Raw genomic sequence first — 21,922 nt, 5'->3', positions numbered from 1 at the left:
ACAGCCTTTTGTTCTAATGCAGCAAATGCGTTTGTAACGTTCTCAGGAAGAGTGTCTAGAAAGTGCAAGGCTCCTTTGTCCTGCTTGAACTAGGGCAGAGTGTCTACCTCTTTGGGCATTTTGGGTAGATAATTCCAGGTGGGTTTTTTGGTGGTGGTGTTGTTGTTTTAAGCGGGTGTGTGGCTGCCCTCTGCATTCTAGGATGTTTAGCAGCGTCCCTGGCTCCTACCTACTAGATGCCAGTTACAATAACCAAAAGTGACTCCAGATATTGACACGTGTCCCCAGTTGAGAACGACTGAACTGCACTTAAGATTGTGATTCCATAGAAACGGGTTCAATAAACGTACTAACCCATGAGATCATCTAGAAGTAATCGCGAAAGAGAGTTGATTCAAATTTGCCTACATACTGATAGATAAATAAACATTTTGAAGTATCAAAGGGAATTCAAGCAGGAAAAAAATGAAAAGAAAGGTTAGAAAGATGTTCCTTTGTTATTAGGTAATGAATGAATCTTCCTCATCTGTGTCTTGTTAAAAATGTGCTGGCTGGCTTCCCTGGTGGCGCAGTGGTTGAGAATCCGCCTGCCAATGCAAGGGACACGGGTTCAAGCCCTGGTCTGGGAAGATCCCACATGCCGCGGAGCAACTAGGCCCGTGAGCCACAACTACTGAGCCTGCGCGTCTGGAGCCTGTGCTCCACAACAAGAGAGGCCGCGATAATGAGAGGCCCACGCACCGCGATGAAGAGTGGCCCCCACTTGCCGCAACTAGAGAAGGCCCTCGTACAGAAACGAAGACCCAACACAGCCATAAATAAATAAATAAATAAACCCAAAGTTTAAAAAAAAAAAAATGTGCTGGCAGCCCTGTTTGCTCACTAAGTGAAGACAGGGGCACACTGATAAATGCTTAGATGCCTGGCAGGGTAATAGAGGTTCAGTAATTATTGAATGAGAAGAAACAAAGGTTTTTCCTAAATTCTGGGGTGTATATGTCTTATCAAGAGTGCTTTTGGGCAGAATGGCAGAGAGTATGTAATATAGAAAGGAGCGCTCTGGGCCGGGCATCAGAGGGACCTGGGACAGCATAGCAGGTTCTTCATTGTTATCTCAAGAAGAGAGCTTACCTGGCACATAGGAGTCCTGAAGAGGTTAGAGTATGTTATCCCTAAAGGTCCCTCATAGCTCTAGAATTTTATGAACCCATGGCTTATAGGGCCTGCCTATGATGTCATGACGTTAATGCTTTTTTTTTTTTTTAAGGTAGCAGATCAGTGATTACTCTAAAATCTGAGTCCCGATTGTCACTGCAACTTCTCTGTGTATAGCAAGTTGGGGATGTGATAGAATAACTTAAATATAAAAATCATTCTCTCTGCCTCATTGAAGAATTTCGTAGATAGCAAGTGTGCCTGTCAGTAGTGGGTTTTTTGTTGTTATTGTTTCTGTTCAGTTTGTACCATGTGACTCGGGGTGTCCTAGCAGATCAGCATAGAGAGCCAGCCACCCAGTTGTCCATTATTGGTTTTTACCCAGAGCTGTTTCCTGTGCAGGTTACGAAGAGTATTTGTCCAAATAGTCCCTTCCCAGAGCAGACCCACTGACAGTTCCTTTCTGAGCAGATTATGGGTTTTGAAGTTTAAATCAAGCCAGGCTACAAAATCCCTATCTACGAGCTTCTGTGCTCACACAGAGTATCAGTCAGCATTTCCTGTTTCCATTCACGCTGTAAGTTGAATAGCTGTAAACAACCCCCTCGCCCCTGCCCCCCCCCAAAAAAAGAGATTGCCAAGACAAATAATTCCTGTGGCATGGGCAGTTTCTCGCAAACCTTTTAAAACATGCAGCTTGCAGAAGTCTACATTATGTGCTCTTCAGGATTGCTAAATCATAGTAAATGTACTTGCTTCATGACTCAAGACCAAGTCTATGCTACAGGCCACATTAAATAATTCCTTCTCCCGTATCTGTTTTAAAATTTATAGAGAGCAGCAAAGACAGTAAGGGAATAAATTGCTTATTTCAGGTCACTGGGAAAACTTAACTTATGGGTTTTCGATGTCGACCAGTCCCAGGATTTGCCTAGGAAATGGAACTTGCCCCCTTATCACAACCAGACACTGTCCCCCTTGCCCGTGGGACTAAGACACAGATACACAGCACTGCACGGTGTCCATGTCGAAGTTAGTTCTTGTTGATGACACCGTATTAAGTGGTCCTTACTTTCGGAATTACTGACCCACCAGCGTACCTTCTGTTTTCCTTAGCAGTCTGATATTTGCAAACAAATAAAAATACATGCAGTATTTCCAGTTTTCAACGGATAAGAATCTGGCACTTCCTCCTGTTTTCTTCATATTGTTTGCCTCCATATTTCCTTTGCATTTGGAAGCCACAGTCCTAGACCTTTATTACCGCATCCTGTTTCCTTCCCTAACTGAAGTTCTCTTTGTTACTGTGCTTCCTCCCTCCCAATAGGACATTAATCTTGTCTAGCTTATGTAGACATTTGAGGTGGTCTGTCTTTTTCAGATGTGACCTTTATAGCTCTTATTAAAATGGTTTTGGTATTTTAAGAAAAAAAGATATGCTAGGGAGCTGTAAGAAAACCATTAATTCTGTTTAAATTCTGTATTATGTATATGTCTGTCTACCTTTCTCTGTTGAATGATAGCTGGCTCCCTCTCTGATAGTTTCTTCTTTTCTTTGTTAATTCACTCATTTTTTTTGCACTTGGTACTAGAGATACAAAGGTGAATAAGATCTGACCCCTGCCCTCCACATGGGAGGTGACACATACGTCTAATTAGGATGCTACATGCAGAGATAGATGTGGGCTCCGTGGAGCAACAAACCAGAGGGCTAGGAGGGGCAGAAAGGGTAGCTTCCTCTGCCTGAGAAGTTCAGAGCAAGCTTCCAGGAAATGAGACATCTGAGCTAAGGCTTTAAGGGAGAGGGGAGAGAAGAACATTCCAGATGGGAGAAGAGGGGTGAGGATGACAAGTCACATGGTTTGTGTGGGCCCTCCAGGAAGTGGTATTACTGAAACATGAAATTTGAGGCAGAGGGTGAGGAAAGTGAAGGTAGTTACATTAGGGTGGCCTTCGGTTTTACGTTAGGGATCTTGGGAGTTTTTCCTTTGGCAGCACTGAGCTGATGAAGGTAGGAGAACTTGGTAACTATATGTGAAGGCTGAGGAAGGGAAGAGTTCAGGTTTTTTGAAGAGAATTTGAGCATGCAACTTTTGCAAGGGAATTACACGTTTATAAATAAAATGTGTTATTAATATATTAATAACACAGTAAAACAAGTGTTTTGACCAAGTGTTTTGAAACTTTCTGTTGCCTTTTGTTTGGTTTGGAGGTATATACGTTAATTCAGTGCCTACTATGTGCCTTGCAGTGTTAACAGACATGGTCCCTATCCTCATGGAGTTTACAGTCTAGTAGGGGAGCTTCAAGTGGACATGTGCATCCAATTGGAAAGAGTAGAGATCACTTGATCAAACCCCATTATGTGAAATGTACATAATAGTCTACTTCTAACTATAGGGTGACATTAAACAGTTTTTAAAATATCATAGCATAGCTACATCGCTTGTTCAAAGGAAATATAGTAAAGGGGAAGAAAATGACTTGTAGCTATGCTCATTCCAAATTGAATACTTTCAAAGGAATGTTTTTCAGTTCGTCAAAAGCGTATCAACAGTCATAAAAAAATTTTATACCCTCTGGCACCATACTCTCACCCTTGGGAATTTATTCCAAGAATATAATTTGAAAGAGATTAAAGCCCATATGCCCAGCTATTTTGCAGCATTATTTATATTGGAAACAATCCAAACATCTAATAACAGGGGGAACAATTTTGCAAATCTTGGTACATAAACAACAAAATTATAAGTTGCCACTTACAATTCTTGGAAGTTTGTAGTACAGCAAGAAAACCCTGATAATTTTAAAGTAAAAGAGCAGACTACAAAATTCTACCTATTCGTTAAAAATTATATAGGAATTTGAGGTACTAAAAGGAAACCATAAAGAATTAGGACAACTAGTTGACTAAAAAAGTCAAAAAGAGTCTGAAATTATGGGTGATGTTTTCTTTTTCTTTTCTTTTTTTTTGAATTTAATTTTATTTATTTTTTTTATACAGCAGATTATTAGTCATCCATTTTATACACATCAGTCTATACATGTCAATCCCAATCTTCCAATTCATCACACCACCACCACCACCCCCCACTGCTTTCCCCCCTTAGTGTCCATACGTTTGTTCTCTACGTCTGTGTCTCAATTTCTGTCCTGCAAACCGGTTCATCTGTACCATTTTTCTAGGTTCCGCATATATGTGTTAATATACAATATTTGTTTTTCTCTTTCTGACTTACTTCATTCTGTATGACAGTCTCTAGATCCATCCACGTCTCTACAAATGACCCAATTTCATTCCTTTTTATGGCTGACTAACATTCCATTGTATATATGTACCACAACTTCTTTATCCATTCGTCTATCGATGGGCATTTAGGTGGCTTCCATGACCTGGCTATTGTAAATAGTGCTGCAGTGAACATTGGGGTGCATGTGTCTTTTTGAATTATAGTTTTCTCTCGGTATATGCCCAGTAGTGGGATTGCTGAATCATATGGTAATTCCATAGTGGCTGTATCGATTTACATTCCCACCAACAGTGCAAGAGGGTTCCCTTTTCTCCACACACCCTCCAGCATTTGTTGTTTGTAGATTTTCTGATGATGCCCATTCTAACTGGTGTGAGGTGATACCTCATTGTAGTTTTGATTTGCATTTCTCTAATAATTAGTGATGTTGAGCAGCTTTTCATGTGCTTCTTGACCATCTGTATGTCTTTGGAGAAATGTCTATTTAGGTCTTCTGCCCATTTTTGGATTGGGTTGTGTGTTTCTTTAATATTGAGCTGCATGAGCTGTTTATATATTTTGGAGATTAATCCTTTGTTGATTCGTTTGCAAATATTTTCTCCCATTTTGAGGGTTGTCTTTTCGTCTTGTTTATGGTTTCCTTTGCTGTGCAAAAGCTTTGAAGTTTCATTAGGTCCCATTTGTTTATTTGTGTTTTTATTTCCATTACTCTAGGAGGTGGATCAAAAAAGATCTTGCTGTGATTTATGTCAAAGAGTGTTCTTCCTGTTTTCCTCTAAGAGTTTTATAGTGTCCGGTCTTCCATTTAGGTCTCGAATCCATTTGGAGTTTTTTTGTGTATGGTGTTAGGGAGTGTTCTAATTTCATTCTTTTACATGTAGCTGTCCAGTTTTCCCAGCACCACTTATTGAAGAGACTGTCTTTTCTCCATTGTATATCCTTGCCTCCTTTGTCACAGATTAGTTGACCATAGGTGCGTGGGTTTACCTCTGGGCTTTCTATCTTGTTCCATTGATCTATGTTTCTGTTTTTGTGCCAGTACCATATTGTCTTGATTACTGTAGCTTTGTAGTATAGTCTGAAGTCAGGGAGTCTGATTCCTCCAGCTCCGTTTTTTCCCCTCAAGACTGCTTTGGCTATTCGAGGTCTTTTGTGTCTCCATACAGATTTTAAGATTTTTTGTTCTAGTTCCATAAAAAATGCCATTGGTAATTTGATAGGGATTGCATTGAAGCTGTAGATTGCTTTGAGTAGTATAGTCATTTTCACAGTATTGATTCTTCCAATCCAAGAACATGGTATATCTCTCCATCTGTTGGTATCATCTTTAATTTCTTTCATCAGTGTCTTATAGTTTTCTACATACAGGTCTTTTGTCTCCCTAGGTAAGTTTATTCCTAGGTATTTTATTCTTTTTGTTGCAGTGGTAAATGGGAGTATTTCCTTAATTTCCCTTTCAGATTTTTCATCACTAGTGTATAGGAATGCAAGAGATTTCTGTGCATTAATTTTGTATCCTGCAACTTTACCAAATTCATTGATTAACTCTAGTAGTTTTCTGATGGCATTTTTAGGATTCTCTATGTATAGTATCATGTCATCTGCAAACAGTGACAGTTTTACTTCTTCTTTTCCAATTTGGATTCCTTTTACGTCTTTTTCTTCTCTGATTGCCGTGGCTAGGACTTCCAAAACTATGTTGAATAATAGTGGTGAGAGTGGACATCCTTGTCGTGTTCCTGATCTTAGAGGAAATGCTTTCAGTTTTTCACCATTGAGAATGATGTTTGCTGTGGGTTTGTCATATATGGCCTTTATTATGTCGAGGTAGGTTCCCTCTATGCCCGCTTTCTGGAGAGTTTTTGTCATAAATGGGTGTTGAATTTTGTCAAAAGCTCTTTCTGCATCTATTGAGATGATCATATGGTTTTTATTCTTCAATTTGTTAGTATGGTGTATCACATTGATTGATTTGCCTTTATTGGAGAATCCTTGCATCCCTGGGATAAATCCCACTTGATCATGGTGTATGATCCTTTGAATGTGTTGTTGGATTCTGTTTGCTAGTATTTTGTTGAGAATTTTTGCATCTGTATTCATCAGTGATATTGGTCTGTAATTTTCTTTTTTTGTAGTATCTTTGTCTGGTTTTGGTATCAGGGTGATGGTGGCCTCATAGAATGAGTTTGGGAGTGTTCCTTCCTCTGCAATTTTTTGGAAGAGTTTGAGAAGGATGGGTGTTAGCTCTTCTCTAAATGTTTGATAGAGTTCACCAGTGAAGCCATCTGGTCCTGGACTTTTGTTTGTTGGAAGATTTTTAATCACAGTTTCAATTTCATTACTTGTGATTAGTCTGTTCACGTTTTCTGTTTCTTCCTGGTTCAGTCTTGGAAGGTTATACCTTTCTAAGAATTTGTCCATTTCTTCCAGGTTGTCCAATTTATTGGCATAGAGTTGCTTGTAGTAGTCTCTTAGGATGCTTTGTATTTCTGTGGTGTCTGTTGTAACTTCTCCTTTTTCATTTCTAACTTTATTGATTTGAGTCCTCTCCCTCTTTTTCTTGATGAGTCTGGCTAATGGTTTATCAATTTTGTTTATCTTCTCAAAGAACCAGCTTTTAGTTTTATTGACCTTTGCTATTGTTTTCTTTGTTTCTATTTCATTTATTTCTGCTCTGATCTTTATGATTTCTTTCCTTCTGCTAACTTTGGGTTTTGTTCGTTCTTCTTTCTCTAGTTCCTTTAGGTGTAAGGTTAGATTGTTTATTTGAGATTTCTCTTGTTTCTTGAGGTAGGCTTGTATAGCTATAAACTTCCCTCTTAGAAATGCTTTTGCTGCATCCCATAGGTTTTGGATCGTCGTGTTTTCATTGTTATTTGTCTCTAGGTATTTTTTGATTTCTTCAGTGATCTCTTGCTTATTTAGTAACGTATTGTTTAACCTCCATGTGTTTGTGTTTTTAATGTTTTTTTCCCTGTAATTGATTTCTAATCTCATAGCGCTGTGGTCAGAAAAGATGCTTGATATGATTTGAATTTTCTTAAATTTACTGGGGTTTGATTTGTGACCCAAGGTGTAATCTATCCTGGAGAATGTTCCGTGCGCACTTGAGAAGAAAGTGTAATCTGCTGTTTTTGGATGGAATGTCCTATACATATCAATTAAATCTATCTGGTCTATTGTGTCATTTAAAGCTTGTGTTTCCTTATTAATTTTTATTTTGGATGATCTGTCCATTGGTGTAAGTGAGGTGTTAAAGTCCCCCACTATTATTGTGTCACTGTCGATTTCCTCTTTTAGAGCTGTTAGCAGTTGCCTTATGTATTGAGGTGCTCCTATGTTGGGTGCATATATATTTATAATTGTTATACCTTCTTCTTGGATTGATCCCTTGATCATTATGTAGTGTCCTTCCTTGTCTCTTGGAAGGTTGCCTATCTCCACTTCATTTAGTTGTTTTTCTGAGGTTTTATCTTGTTCCTTCATCTAGTACATAGCCCTCTGCCTTTTCATCTTGTCTGTCTTTCTATGAATGTGGTTTTTGTTCCGCAGGCTGCAGGATTGTAGTTATTCTTGCTTCTGCTGTCTGTCTGCCCTCTCTATTTTTCTTTTCTTAATTTTTATTAAAATGTGTGTATTCAGTGAATGCTGGGGACAAATATCCTCATTTATTCACATGTTAAATGGTTTTTATTTTATCTTAGTAAATTTTTTTTACTGCCTCTTCCTATTTCTGCCATAAATTATGGCCTTGGTTGTACTGTAAGTATATAGTGCATATTCCATAAATATTTAATATCTATTACATTAATAGTATTCCTTCCCTAGAGCAGTGTGCTTCTCAAATTTTAATGGGCATTCATCTCACTAAGGGATCTTTTCAAAATGCTGGTTCTGATTCAGTAGTTCTGGGATAGAGCCCAAGAGTCTGCATTTCTGATAAACCCCCAGGGGCTGCTGATGTGGCTGGTCCAGAGCTCCGCTTTGTGTATGAAGATGATGCAGCTTACCCAGCGTCAGGAGTATTATCTTGGAAGGCAGTGTTGGATAGTCTCCCTGCTATGGCCGTAACTGCCTCAGTAACATTTTTAGCAATTTGGGGGCAGGGGAAATGATGGTTAAAGATGAGTGTCCTCTGTGGTTATGAAGTAAAGATACCATCTTACTATCAAGCCTGATGATCAACCTCCTCAAACGGCTCAACTAACTTCAATTTTGTCCATCAATAGAAATGGCCAGATGGAATGAAAATAAGTGATTCTGTATGTATCTTATAAAGAGTAAGGAAAGATCTTCCATACTAATCATACCAGCAATGTTCTTTGACACACTTTGGAACCTGATTAAAAAGTTGGAAATCCCATCTGTGTTAAGAAAAGCTTTGCCTTGACCTTCTATACTGGAAGAAAAATCTTGGCCATGGCAATGAATCCTTAAGGAACAGTGGTGTGAAGCAGAGTAGAGAGTCATCTTTTTATGGAATGTAAGGAAGTAGGACATTTTCTAAAACCATGGAAACATCTTTTTACCTTTGTATATGAACAGGATGCAGTGGTGTATAGTAACCTTGAACGTGGAGGAAAATTTGTCATCCTTTGAATTTGAACCACATCAATGATTGTCAAAACCTACTGTTGTTTTTAGAGGGTAATAGCAAGTTTCAAACTTGATTCTCCACAGTGACTGAAGCTGGCTTTGGTGCTGATATTGGCATGGAGAAATTCTTCAACATCAAGTGCAGAGCTTCTGGCTTGGTGCCCAGTGTTGTGGTGCTGGTGGCAACGGTGCGGGCTCTGAAGATGCACGGAGGTGGACCAAGTGTAAGCACCATGCTTCCTTTCTAATAAAACAGAAGGAAGCAGAATTGAACCTTGGAAACATCCAAACCTGCTTCATAACTGCAGTTTTCTAGAATATCTTCTTTTTCACAAATCACCATTACAGGGCACTTAGAGTTCAGTTCGATCAAGTAATTAGTAACACCCACAAAGTTATTTCTAAGCAATATTTTGGAAAGGAGCATAATGTGACCATTTTTTAGTTCTAAGAGTCTAAACTGAAACTTATGTCAACATTTTATAACCCTGTGGTAATGGGAGGATAGAGGCTTTGGTTCCTGAATGAAGAACAGAAGGGTTAGAGTGATTGCTTTTGTGGGTGAGGTTGTTCAGTGCTTGTACGGATAGTTTTTTGGTTCACTGACGCTACATCTCATCAGATTTCATCTAGCGCTATTTTCCTTCTGTTTCTGTTTATTATGATTTCATTTTATAACTCTGTTAGAGCACTGGGTTATTTCTAAGAGAGCTTTGCTTAGAAAACACAAATTCTATTTTAACTTTTTTAGAGACTTTATCATGTATAGCATTCACACACACCTGAAAGGGAGTTTTCACCTTTCCACAGCAAAGGTGTAGTTTTTTGGTTTTTTTTTTTTTCTTTATCTTTTTCATTTTTAGGGATTTCCAAAGAGAGAATAAGAAATGTTGTACTGATTAACCATTTTTGAAATAAAATCATTTGGAGTTTCTTTATCACTTATACTATTGATGTATTACACAAACTGCCAAATCTGATTTCTTAATTAGTATACTGTGTATGCAAATATCACACAATGATTAATTCATATAGCATAAACAAATAACAAGTTTGCCATGATGAAACGCCATAATGTGCACTGTTTAATCATCTTAGCAATTCTTTGTCCTAGGAGAGGCAGACATTATATCATTTTACAGATGAGGAAGCTGAGGTTTGATGTGTTTAGGGGATGTCGCCAGGCCAGCAGAGAGCCAAATCTCAAGCCTGGGGCTGAGATACAGATTCTCCACTTTTGTCAGGCATTCAGAGCTGAATACGAATGAAGGGTAAACCTTTTCTGAATCCCTAATCCGCTCATTAATACCAGACACCTGAGCACTTCATTTTAGGCTAGAGCTTCACCATTATATCAAAGGCAAGATTGACACAGCAGGTATTATAATATAGTAGTGCTAAAGAGTTCTGATTTTGTTCAAAACACCAATTGTTGCTACCAATCACTCCTTGAGTTCAGACTCTGAAGCTGTATCAACTTCCATTTTCAAAAAACGATCTCTACCTATATAAGATAAATTTGAAATTCCCCCTCCCTGTTTTGCACCCTGAAAATTATAAAAGCAAAGGGCTTTAATACTGGAAAGGGCTTAGAAATTAGTCTGGTTCAGTCTTTGCAAAGATAAAATTACTGAGGTGCTGGAGGATTCCGGGTCTTGCTTAGTATCCTCCGTCTATTTAGGGCACTGATCAGACATGAAATCAAGGTCTCCGGACTTCTAATCCAGTGTTTTTGCACACTCCAATCTCGTCTCTGTCCTATAAAAATTCACTACATGATTTATAATCCTGTTTCAGTTCATCTTAATGTGTGTGCTCTGTTGTACAGTGGTTGCATTTTCTGCTCACCTTAATCCTTGGTACCTCTTTCAGTTCCCCTTCATGTCGTGTTTCCATGCTAGTGATGATTGTAACAGGGCTCGAGATTAGTAGGCACAGATATGGGTGGAGGATAATGAAAGGGGAGGGTCAGGAAGCCAGGTGAAGCTTAGCATTCCTCTCCTGGACTCCAGTAGTGCTTCTGCATCATATTATTTTATGAATGTCTATATGTGTACCTCCCCACTCGACTCTGAATTCCTTGAGATTAAGGACTATATCTTATTAATTTGTGTATTCCTCGTGCCCGGCATACTCTGTATCAAGGAAATGTTTTCAGTAATTGAATAATACATGAACTTTGATCTTCTTAATCCTGTATTCCATGTTATCCACCTCAGTGTCATTCCTTCTTACTTGAAACAACTCCATAGTAATGTTTTTGATCCATTATAATCCCTACTTCCTTTTGATATCATTACACAAATAACCACGGCTGTCTCTTATGTTTATTCAGCTTGTTTTTTTACATAATTTATGCAGTGGAAAATCCTATGACCCTTGAACTTGCCCATTTTAGCCCCAGTCATATCCTGTCTTCCAAAATGCTGGCCATTCTTGGTGCAGTGGAAGAACTAATACATTTGGATTCAGATATGTCTTTTATAATTAGTTCTTTAAACACAGTTTCTTAAGGAGGGTTCTCCATAACCAATAGGATGTGTATTTATATAAAAAGATTTGTTATAAGTAATCGGCTCACACAATTATGGAGGCTGACAAGTCCAAAAATCTACAGAGTGGGCCACTGCTGGAGACTCAGGAGAGCCAGTATTCCAGTCCCAATCTGAAGGCAATCTGCTGGAAAATTTTCTCTTGCACAGATTCTTTTTGTTATAGCAGGCCTTCAACTGATTGAAGTGGCCCACCCACGTTATGGGGGGCAGTCTGCTTTACTCAGTGTCCATCAATTTAAATGTTATTCTCATTCAAAAACACCCTCACCGAAATACCCAGAATAATGTTTGACCAAATATCTGGGCATCCCATCACCCAAGCTGACACACAAAATTAACCATCGCCCTCATTACTGATTTTTGGTGTGTGGTGTAATGACCAGACCTAATTTTATTTTTTCTGTGTTAATAACCAACTGGCCTAGCACTATTTATTTTGATTAGTCCCTCCTTTCTCATCTTCAAGCCTACTTTGTGATAAATCAATTCTCCGTACATGTGTAGGTGTTTTTCTGGGACCTTCGTTTGGTTGCACTGGTCTATTTACACATAATTGTGTCTGTGCTACACTAAGTCTGTAGTGCAATCTCTCCCTGGTAGTTCTCTTTCTTCATGGGTGCCCGGCCTTTATCAGTCCTTTTCACTTCCATATGTATTTTTGAACTAATCATAAAGTCCCATAAAGAATCTTTCTAGGATTTTGGGGTTTTTTTGGAATGTCATTAAATCAGTAGATCAGTTTTATATCTAGGAACTTGGGATATTCACTGATTTAGGTCTTTTGAAATATATTTTAATAAACATTTACAGTTTATTGCCCAAAGGACTTCTACATCCTTTTACCGATCTGTTCCCATGTGCTTTATATTTTTAAATAGTTTCACAGGTTACTTCTGGATTCTTATATATATATATCCAGTGACCTGTCTAAATTTTTTAAGGTATAATTGACATGCAACATTATATTAGTTTCAAGGTATACAACATAATGTTCAGTATTTGCATACAATGTAAAATGATCACCACAATAAGTCATTAACATCTGTCACCATACATAGTTTAAAAAAAATGTTTTTCCTTGGAATGAGAACTTTTCAGATCTACTCTCTTAGCAACTTTCAAATATTCAGTACAATATTTTTACCTATAGTCACCATGCTCTATATTAAATCTCTATAACTTAAAAAATTCTCTTATTAATTGTACTAATTTAGCTGTAAACACTTTAGAGAGTTTTATGTGGACAATCATATGAAAATAATGACAGTTCTGTTTCTTCCTTTCCGATCTTGATACTTTTTTTTCATCACTAACCATATGTTTCTAGTTGCAATGCAGTATTAAATAGTGTTGATAGCCAGCATCCTACTGTTATTCCTTATCAGCAAGAGAACACTTTTAATAGTTCACCACTAAGTATGATGTTTTCTGTAATATTTCAGTATATGTTTTTTATCAGGCTAAGAAAATTGCCTTCTGTTGCTATTTGTCAAGTTGTTATACTATATGTTGAATAATTTTCTTCGTCTATTGAGATGATATGATTTTTCTCTTTATTAATGTTGTAAATTATATTACAAATATTAAATGAACCTTTCATTATCTTTTTTATGAATAACTGAATTTTGCTTATTGATTCTTTTTTATATTCTCATTAAGGGATTTTGTAACATTAGAATAATCTATTTATTCAAAGATGGGAAGGAGTCACCTATAACACTCCCTGGGCCTGTTGCTTATTGGTGAGGGGTAGGTTTTTAACTACAAACCTAATTTTTTTTAATGAGTAGAGAACTGTTTAAGTTCTCTATTTCTTCCTAAATGAGTTTTATATTAAAACTCATACTAAGTTTCTCTGTCTTTTAAAAAGTATTGGTATAAAGTTTGTCCCAGTATCCTATTAATTCTGTCTACAGCATGTATAGTTATAATTTTTTTTTCATTCCTTTTTAAAAAAAACTCTTGCCAGAATATTATCAATTTTGTTAGTCTTTAAGAACCAGCTTTGGTTTTGTTGATCCCCACTACTTTCTGGCATTTGCATACAATCCATTTTTCTTGATTTTGCCTAATTTTTGATTTTGCAGAACTTTGCATATGTTCAAGCTCAGCAGTACTTTATGTTCCTTTTTTAATCCAGCATTTTGGTTGTTCCAACTGAAGGGTCCACTGTGTGTTTTAGTTTATGCTAATGCTGAAAAAAAAAAACCCATCTGAAAATACCTTGTGATGTTTCCTCACAATCTCAAAAAACAATCTGTCATAGAGGTAACTTTTCAAAGGATTTCTAATATTCTCAAGACCTCTTTTGCTGAGAGGAGAATAAGTCACCACGTCCTCAGTGAATTAAAATGTTGTCTAGGGTTTCTCACTGAAACCAGTTGCAGGCTATAGACAAAAAAAAAAACAATGGGGAACTGTGAAAAGGCACTAAATTGGGGTTTCAGAACCCTATTATACTCATGCCCCTGTTCTGCCTCTCATTTGCTGGGTAACTGTGGGCAAGATACCTGCCTTCTCTCACCTTCAGTTTCCTTATCTTTAAACTGCCAACCCCATCGGCTTCTGTAAGAAACTAGGCCAAAAAAAGGGAAAAATTAATGGCAATTATTTTTAAATGACTTAGAATTTATTTAGAACGATTATGCACTCTGTATAAATCAGGTATTAATCATACTGTGAGTTCCCTTTTATGCTAGGTTAATGGGCAACAGTATGAAAGTTCTTAATATTAGCTCAAATTAGAATCACCTGAGAAGTTTTTAACCATCACTGATCCTGGGTCCCACTCCCAGCAATCCTGGTTTAATTGGTCAGGGTGGAGCTCAAGCATCAGTGATTTTTAAAAGCACCCAGAAGACTTTATGTTCAGCCAGGGCTGCCAGTTACTGGTTTAAAAGCACAAAATGTGGTCCCAAAAAAGGACCATGATTTGTTTTTCTTTCAGATCTAAATCAGAGTAAACAGTTTGATAGGATTATTCTTAATTTTTGTCTTTTCTTATCTCAGGTAACTGCTGGGGTCCCTCTTAAAAAAGAATATACGGAAGAGGTAAGAGTGAAGAATTATTCAAATCCAGTTAACCATTGACTAGCCGTTGAATCTCAGTCAGGGAATAGGTCCTCCACCAGTGGCCTCTTAGAAAAGTGCTTTTCTAATAAACCAAGAGGAAATGGGTGGGGGAAGGGATAAAATCCATTCAGTTAACTCTCCAATCTTAAGAAAAGATGGGTGTAGGCTTTCTGTCCAGTTCCTACCCCCTGGGCAGCCATCAGAGCAGGCCTCTTACATCCATGTATTCTTTTTTTTTTTTTTTTTAATAGTAATCTTTTATTTATTTATTTATTTTTATATTTATTTTTGGCTGTGTTGGGTCTTTGTTTCTGTGCGAGGGCTTCCTCTAGTTGCGGCAAGTGGGGGCCACTCTTCATCGCGGTGTGCGGACCCCTCACTATCGCGGCCTCTCTTGTTGCGGAGCACAGGCTCCAGACGCGCAGGCTCAGTAGTTGCGGCTCACGGGCCCAGTTGCTCTGCGGCATGTGGGATCTTCCCAGACCAGGGCTCGAACCCGTGTCCCCTGCATTAGCAGGCAGATTCTCAACCACTGCGCCACCAAGGAAGCCCCCCCCATGTATTCTTTTGATGTAGCAGATACTGACTTTTGGAAGATATACAATTGGCTTTATGACTTGCTTGAGTAAATAGACTTTGATTGACTGGCAACAGTACCTCTTAGCTCCTACGGGTGGCGCCAGGGACTTGAGCAGGGAATAGCTGGACGGTGCTCGTCGCCCTCCCGGGACCTTACGCCTTCTGGTCCACCAGCGCACAGAGCGTGGGCATGTTGCTGACGTCCTGGCCACCAGTCTGCAGCAGAAATAGCTGCCTGGCTCAAGACCCACATATGCCATTGGATCTAGAATAATTTTAGATTTTATTTGGAAAATGAGCCTCCTCCTTCTGCAGCCATCCTTTCTTGGAGGGAAAAAGTGATTGATGGCTTGAGTATAACGTATAACGTGAGTATAGATAGACCCAAAACCTGCCAGAGTGGGCCTGCCTGTGTAATTTGGCAGGTTGGATGGGAGGTGATACACGGGGGCCTGGTTTTCTTACAGAACCTCCAGCTGGTGGCAGATGGCGCCTGTAACCTAGAGAAGCAAATTCAGATTGCTCACCTCTTCGGGGTCCCTGTTGTCGTGGCTCTGAATGTCTTCAAGTAAGTCAAGTGTCCTACTTCAGATGTGGTCCTATCGCTGGGCCACCCTGTGAACTAACTGCATTTGTGTTTTGAGGATGTTTGACCTTTTCTCTGCTTCATCTAAAAGTATAGAGAAATACTCTGCTCATTCTATTTGTTTGATTTTCTTTGAATTGGTTTTACTTTAGCAGAAATGTTTTCAAATGTTATCAGGGAAGTGAAATCTATATAGTGAGTTACCATTTCTTTGGCTTTTTTTTTTTTTCTTCTTCTTCTTCTTAATTCCACCCAGCATTTCTGACGGAAAGACTGTGGATGATCAAAGGGATATGTTATGGAATTTTCTCAGTAAAACCCTTAACAACTTGAAATATTTGAGTCATGTTGGAGAGGATTTTTTCCCCCATGCTTTTCTTAAGGTCTGATTTATTTAAGCACAGTGTAACCACTTTTGATGTTTAAAATATATTCAGTGTTTGGGAGCAAAGTTCTGTATAAGCAGTTAGTCTTTCTTTAAAAACATCGCTAAATGAATACAGATGCAAAACCACAAACATTTTCATCACCAGGACCGACACCCGAGCGGAGATTGACTTGGTGTGTGAGCTTGCAAAGCGGGCTGGCGCCTTTAATGCAGTGCCCTGCTATCACTGGTCGATTGGTGGGAAAGGGTCGGTGGACCTGGCTCAGGCTGTGAGAGAAGCTGCAAGTAAAAAGAGTCGTTTCCAATTCCTGTATGATGTGCAGGTAAGATCCAGCACAATGATAATGGTGCCTGACGGGTCTGGCACCTTAACTGTATGCCAGGCCAGCGCTGAGAGCTTCACATGGGTTGTCACAACAGCCCTGCAGATAAGAAACCTAAGGTTAAAGAGGTTAAGCCATCTGACGAGGTCCTATTGCCAAGGGGCCCCAGCTCCTTGCCCCCAAGCCTGTGCTCTACACTCAGTGCAGAGGGGTTTTGGAGTACAGGGTTCAACCGGGTTTGCACAGGAGCAAGACTTTTGAGCAACTTCATAAGGCATGGGATATCACGGGCAGTATTTTCCTTGTCCGTTTCTGCTATAGCCCATTTGCACCATGGTTTTCTTGAGCTATGCCTCGTATATTTTTAAAATTTTTTGAATTGTGGTAAAATACATCATAACATAAAATTGACCATCTTTACCATTTTTAGGTGAATAGTTCACTAGTGTTAAGTAGCTTCACATTGTTGTGCAACCACCCTCCTTCTCCGTAGGTCTTTTCAAATTGCAAAATCGAAACTCTGTGCCTGTTAAACACTAACTCCCCATTTCTCCTTCTCCTCTGTTGCTGGCTCTCTCATACCAGTAAGCCATAAAGTTTGTCCCTTTTTTGACTGGCTTAGTCACTGTCTCAGTCCTTTCAGGCTGCTATAAGGAATACCACAGTACTGGGTGGCTTATAAACAACAAATTTATTACTCACAGTTTTGGAGGCTAGGAAGTCTAAGATCAGGGCATCAGCAGATTCGATGTCTGGTGAGGGCCTGCTTCTTATTTCATAGATGGGAGTCTTCTCACTGTATCCTCATATGGTGGAAGTGGGGAGGGATCTCTCTAGGTTGTCTTTTTATAAGAGCACTAATCCCATTCATGAGGGGTGCACCCACATGACCTAATCACCCCAGAGCCCCATCTCCTAATGACATCAACCTAATCACTCCCAAAGGCCTCAGGTGCTAATATATCATCCCATTGGAAATTAGGCTTCAACATACCAATTTGGGGGGACACAAACATTCAGTCCGTAGCACTTACTTAGCATAATGTCCTCAAGGTTCACCCATGCTATTGCATATGTCAGAACTTCTTTCCTTCTTAAGGCTGAACAACAGTCCATTGTATGTTTATGCCACTTTTTTGCTATCCATTCACCTGTCAGTGGCCACTTGGGTTGCTTCCACCTCTTGGCTATTATAAATAATGCTGCTATGAACATGTGTGTAAAACTGCTTCCAGTTCTTTTGGGCATATACGCTGAAGAGGAGTTGCTGGATTGTCTAGTATATTTTTTAAACACAGCTGGATAATGAGGGTTCAGTCAGAATATCTGAACTTCTCGGGACCTCACTCTTCTTGGTTCATCTTTGCTGCCACCCAAACATCTCCATTCTGGATTTGCTGGCTCCAGCTCTGGCTGTTGGATTTGTTCTCATAGGTAGTTTCTGGTTGCCAGAGTGCTCAGGCTTCAAACAGGTGGCTTCTCTGGTTCCTTCATCCCTCACAAATTCCGTTAGTCTTGAGTCTAGAGTTACATCATGAAGAACACGATGATAACTTTACGTCTAAGGAGGACTTGTTGTCTGCCAGGCATACGGGCACTTTGTGCTTGTTAACTTCTTTAGTCCTTACTTCCCCGACGGGTAGAAACTGTTGCTTTTCCCATATTTTACATACAAGGAAACTAAAGCAAAAAGAGGTTAAGTAACCTACCCTATGTCCCACAGCCAGACAGAGGCAGAGCTGGGGGAGTGTGTGTGGAATGATGGAGGCCATCATCCTGCTCTGTCATTCAGAATCCAGTACTGTGTTCAGAAGTGGCAGTTGGGATGGGGGGATTCCTCTCAAACGGGCAACAACTGAGTGACCCACCTGAAGAGGAAGGACCATGATGGGCAAAGCATCCATGCCAGATGGGGTCACTGCAGGTAGTTGGTAACTGTGGGAGGAAGGATTTCAGGAATGAATTGGGATGGTTAGCTCAGAAAAAGTGTGTCGTGTTCAAAGGTCATTTTATGAGAGACCCTAATGTTCTGTCTTATAGAGGTGGTGGTGATCAACTGGGGGCAGGATGTGGCAGTGGGGAGGGCGGTGGGCTTGGGTTCTACAGGAAGAAAGATGTCCTAATTAGAAACTGTTCTTTGGAGATGCTGGGCATAATATAGATGCAGCCCTGCAGTGGGCTCATCACGGGGAAGGAAGCCAACTCAGATGGTGGCTGGCCAAGGTAATCTTGTGTTCCTTCCTGGGCCCTGATGCCCAGGGAAGCCTTGCTGGGTTGAGGGTGATTAGGTCATGAGGGTGCAGCCCCAAGGAAACCATCCAAAGTGAAAAGGTCAGTAAATAGAAGCAATGTTTTGTGAGTTGTGCTGTCTTAAACATGTACTATCCCTAAAATGAACCCTTTTCCTTTCCACCAATATCATAATTTTTTTTTCCTGAATTCCCATTTTTTGTGGAGATAATGCTGTTAAAATGTCTGCTGTTCTGTGAAAAGGGGAACAATTTTATAATAATGTGGTCTAAAGTCATATTTGATAGGATTCTTGCCTCCTTTGCCATACACAATTCCCTTTTCTTATAACACAGAAATTTGATGTGAGCTGCGTAATTGCTTCTTAAAGAATCAGCAGCGCAACCTATTATTGCTACATGACAGTTTATGAAAAGAGCTGTTGCTGCCTCTGGCTCACTAGGGACTGTCTCCTTGATAGCTCTGCCACTCACGCTGGCAAGTCGATCTTCGATAATATAAGACCATTTACAATCTTGCCTTGTAACGGTGTAGAAATCTGAAGTCATCGTTGCAGGCGGTAACAGAGCTCAACCTCCCTCCCGCCACAATTACGTGCATAGTCAGTGTTGGTGAGCCTTTGTGGACTACGTAATGGTTTTCTCCTTCTTTTTTTTCTTTCTTTTTTGTTTTTAATTTTTATTTAAGTAATAATGGTTTTCTTGAAACCCTTTCATTCCCTTTATTTTCCCCCCACGACTAGCCCTTTGATGCTGGACAGCTCAATTAGGTATCAGACTGCCCTGCAGGAAAAAAAGAAGTGACAAAGTGCTTTTGGATAAAACACGCTGCTGCCTTTGCTTCTCTGCACAAACTGGGCTCCTGTGTGCCCTTTGCTGTCATCCCAGACTCTATTCCACCAAGAGTGTATCCAGCGCAGGATTGATGACATCTTACTTCCTGCTCCAGCCCCGCCCCAGTCTCGTGTTACAGAAGAAAGACACCTGAGCTCATTGGAGAAATTGGAAATAAGTGTCAGAGCACAGGGCATGATTGCTTTTGTGTGGGGGAGTAGAAATCGCCTCAAAACCCCAAATGGAAAGAGGAACAGCTAGAGAGAAATAGTGTTTACCTGACCTCAGTGACACTGTAAGGCCGGACAACTCGCAGAGCATGAGGCCTTCTGATGACGGTTCCATTAGTTAAAGCGAGAAACAAGCTGCTCTTCTGACTCGGGAGTCTGTGCTGAACTTTGAAATATTGAGGGAAGCAGCCACTGTTCTCTAGAGAAAATTCTGCACCTCTTTTACCAGAGTAGCTTCTAATTCAAGAGGAGGCAACTTTTGTTCATGGTACTAGAGGTGGCTGTTGATTATTTCAGAATAAAAAAAAATTTTTTAATACAGCAGGTTCTTATTAGTTATCTATTTTATACATATTAGTGTATATATGTCAATCCCAATCTCCCAGAATAATAATTTTTTAAATACGGAATAGGAGGCAGTGGCCTAATTGTTCAGAGGAAGTTTATCCTGTGAGAATTGATATATTTAGACTTGAACTACACTGCGTCATTTCCTCTCAACCGTTAATGATGATCATAGCCCCCTTTCCTTTTAAGGAGCGGTTAGAAATCCTCCCCAAAACCTATCTTTTCTATTATTACTTTTGGCAATTATATCTTTACAGGTGAGCAATATATCTCCATATCTGCAAGCACCCAGGAAAACAGTATAGCAGATGAAAAAACGAATCTGTATTTACACTTTATTAGCTAACAAATCCCTCTTCCATACATAATTTCAAGTATATCTGATCCAATCCCATGGGGTGTGTGAGCTCAACTCTGTATCTTAAATGCAGAAATAGGAATTCAGAGAAGGTGAGGGACGTGCCCCATGACAAATGGACACTTGATGGACGAAGTAATGTACTATAGTTAAAGGGGTCATTCAGAATTTAGTTCAAATCTTTTTTTTTTTTAATTGGCATATAGTTGATTTACAATGTTGTGTTAGTTTCAGGTGTAAAGTGATTGTTATACGTATACAGATATTCATTCTTTTTTAGATTCTTTTCTCAGATAGGTTATCACAGAATATTAAGTAGAGTTCCCTGTGCTATACAGTAGGTCCTTGTTGGTTATCTGTTTTATATAGAGTAGTGCATGTATGTTCATCCCAAACTCCTAATTTATCCCTCCCCCTTCCCTTGCCCCTTTGGTAACCATAAGTTTGTTTTCCATGGCTGTGAATCTGTCTCTGTTTTGTAAATAAGTTGATTTGTGTCATTTATTTAGATTCCACATGGAAGCAATATCATGTTATTTGTCTTTCTCTTTCTGACTTACTTCAGTATGATAATCTCTAGGTCCATCCATGTTGCTGCAAATGGCATTATTTCATTCTTTTTTATGGTTGAGTGGTATTCCGTTGTATATATGTACCACATATCTTATTTATCCATTCCTCTTTCGGTGGACATTTAGGTTGCTTCCATGTCTTGTCTATTGTAAATAATGCTGCTATGAACTTTGGGGTGCGTGTATCTTTTCTAATTAGAGTTTTCATCTTTTCCTGATATATGCCCAGGAGTAACTCTATTTTTAGTTTTTTAAGGAACCTCCATACTGTTCTCCATAGTGGCTGTACCAATTTACATTTCCCACCAACAGTGCAAGAGGGTTCCCTTTTCTCCACACCCTCTCCAGCATTTACTGTTTGTAGACTTTTTGATGATGGTCATTTTGACCTGTGTGAGGTGATAGCTCACTGTAATTTTTATTTGCACTTCTCTGATAATTAGTGACGTTGAGCATCTTTCCACGTGCTTTTTGCCATCTGTATGTCTTTTTTGGAGAAATATCTATTTAGATCTTCTGCCCATTTTTGATTGGGTTGTTTGTTTTTTTGACATAGAGGTGTATGAGCTGTTTGTATATTTTGGAGACTAATTCGTTGTCGGTAACTTCATTTGCAAATAGAGTTCAAATCTCGATGGGACCTCCCAGTATGGATATAAATGTGGACAGCTCTCTGAACCTCAGCTTCCTAATCTATAAAATAGTGTCTGATATTAACACCAACTTCACCCAGTTGCTGTGAGGACCAAATGAAATGTCCTGGAGTAAAATGCTGGGACATAGGAGGCTGGTAATCTATGTTAGCGCTTCCTTCTGTCACTTTCAC

The 21,922-nt window shown here is 39.3% G+C and overlaps 1 protein-coding gene across 10 annotated transcripts in view; it reads left to right on the top strand.

Annotated features, from left to right (window-relative positions):
• The window catches only part of MTHFD1L (methylenetetrahydrofolate dehydrogenase (NADP+ dependent) 1 like), a 227,669-nt gene that overhangs the window by 114,501 nt on the left and 91,246 nt on the right, over positions 1-21,922 (top strand). For 8 of the 10 annotated variants that reach the window (XM_036871033.1, XM_036871032.1, XM_036871031.1 and 5 more), the window contains exons 21-24: positions 9,087-9,226; positions 14,567-14,608; positions 15,676-15,776; positions 16,328-16,505. In XM_036871033.1, the coding sequence (XP_036726928.1) occupies positions 9,087-9,226; positions 14,567-14,608; positions 15,676-15,776; positions 16,328-16,505 (461 nt within the window). Of the gene's footprint in view, positions 1-9,086; positions 9,227-14,566; positions 14,609-15,675; positions 15,777-16,327; positions 16,506-21,922 lie in introns of those variants that run through there. The other 2 variants (XR_005022127.1, XM_036871038.1) reach the window with 2 other exon arrangements.

Source organism: Balaenoptera musculus, chromosome 12 (genome assembly GCF_009873245.2).
Source record: "Balaenoptera musculus isolate JJ_BM4_2016_0621 chromosome 12, mBalMus1.pri.v3, whole genome shotgun sequence".
Taxonomy (NCBI): domain Eukaryota; kingdom Metazoa; phylum Chordata; class Mammalia; order Artiodactyla; family Balaenopteridae; genus Balaenoptera; species Balaenoptera musculus.
Note: the sequence above shows the minus strand (reverse complement) of the source record. Positions and strands in the feature narration are given on the sequence as shown.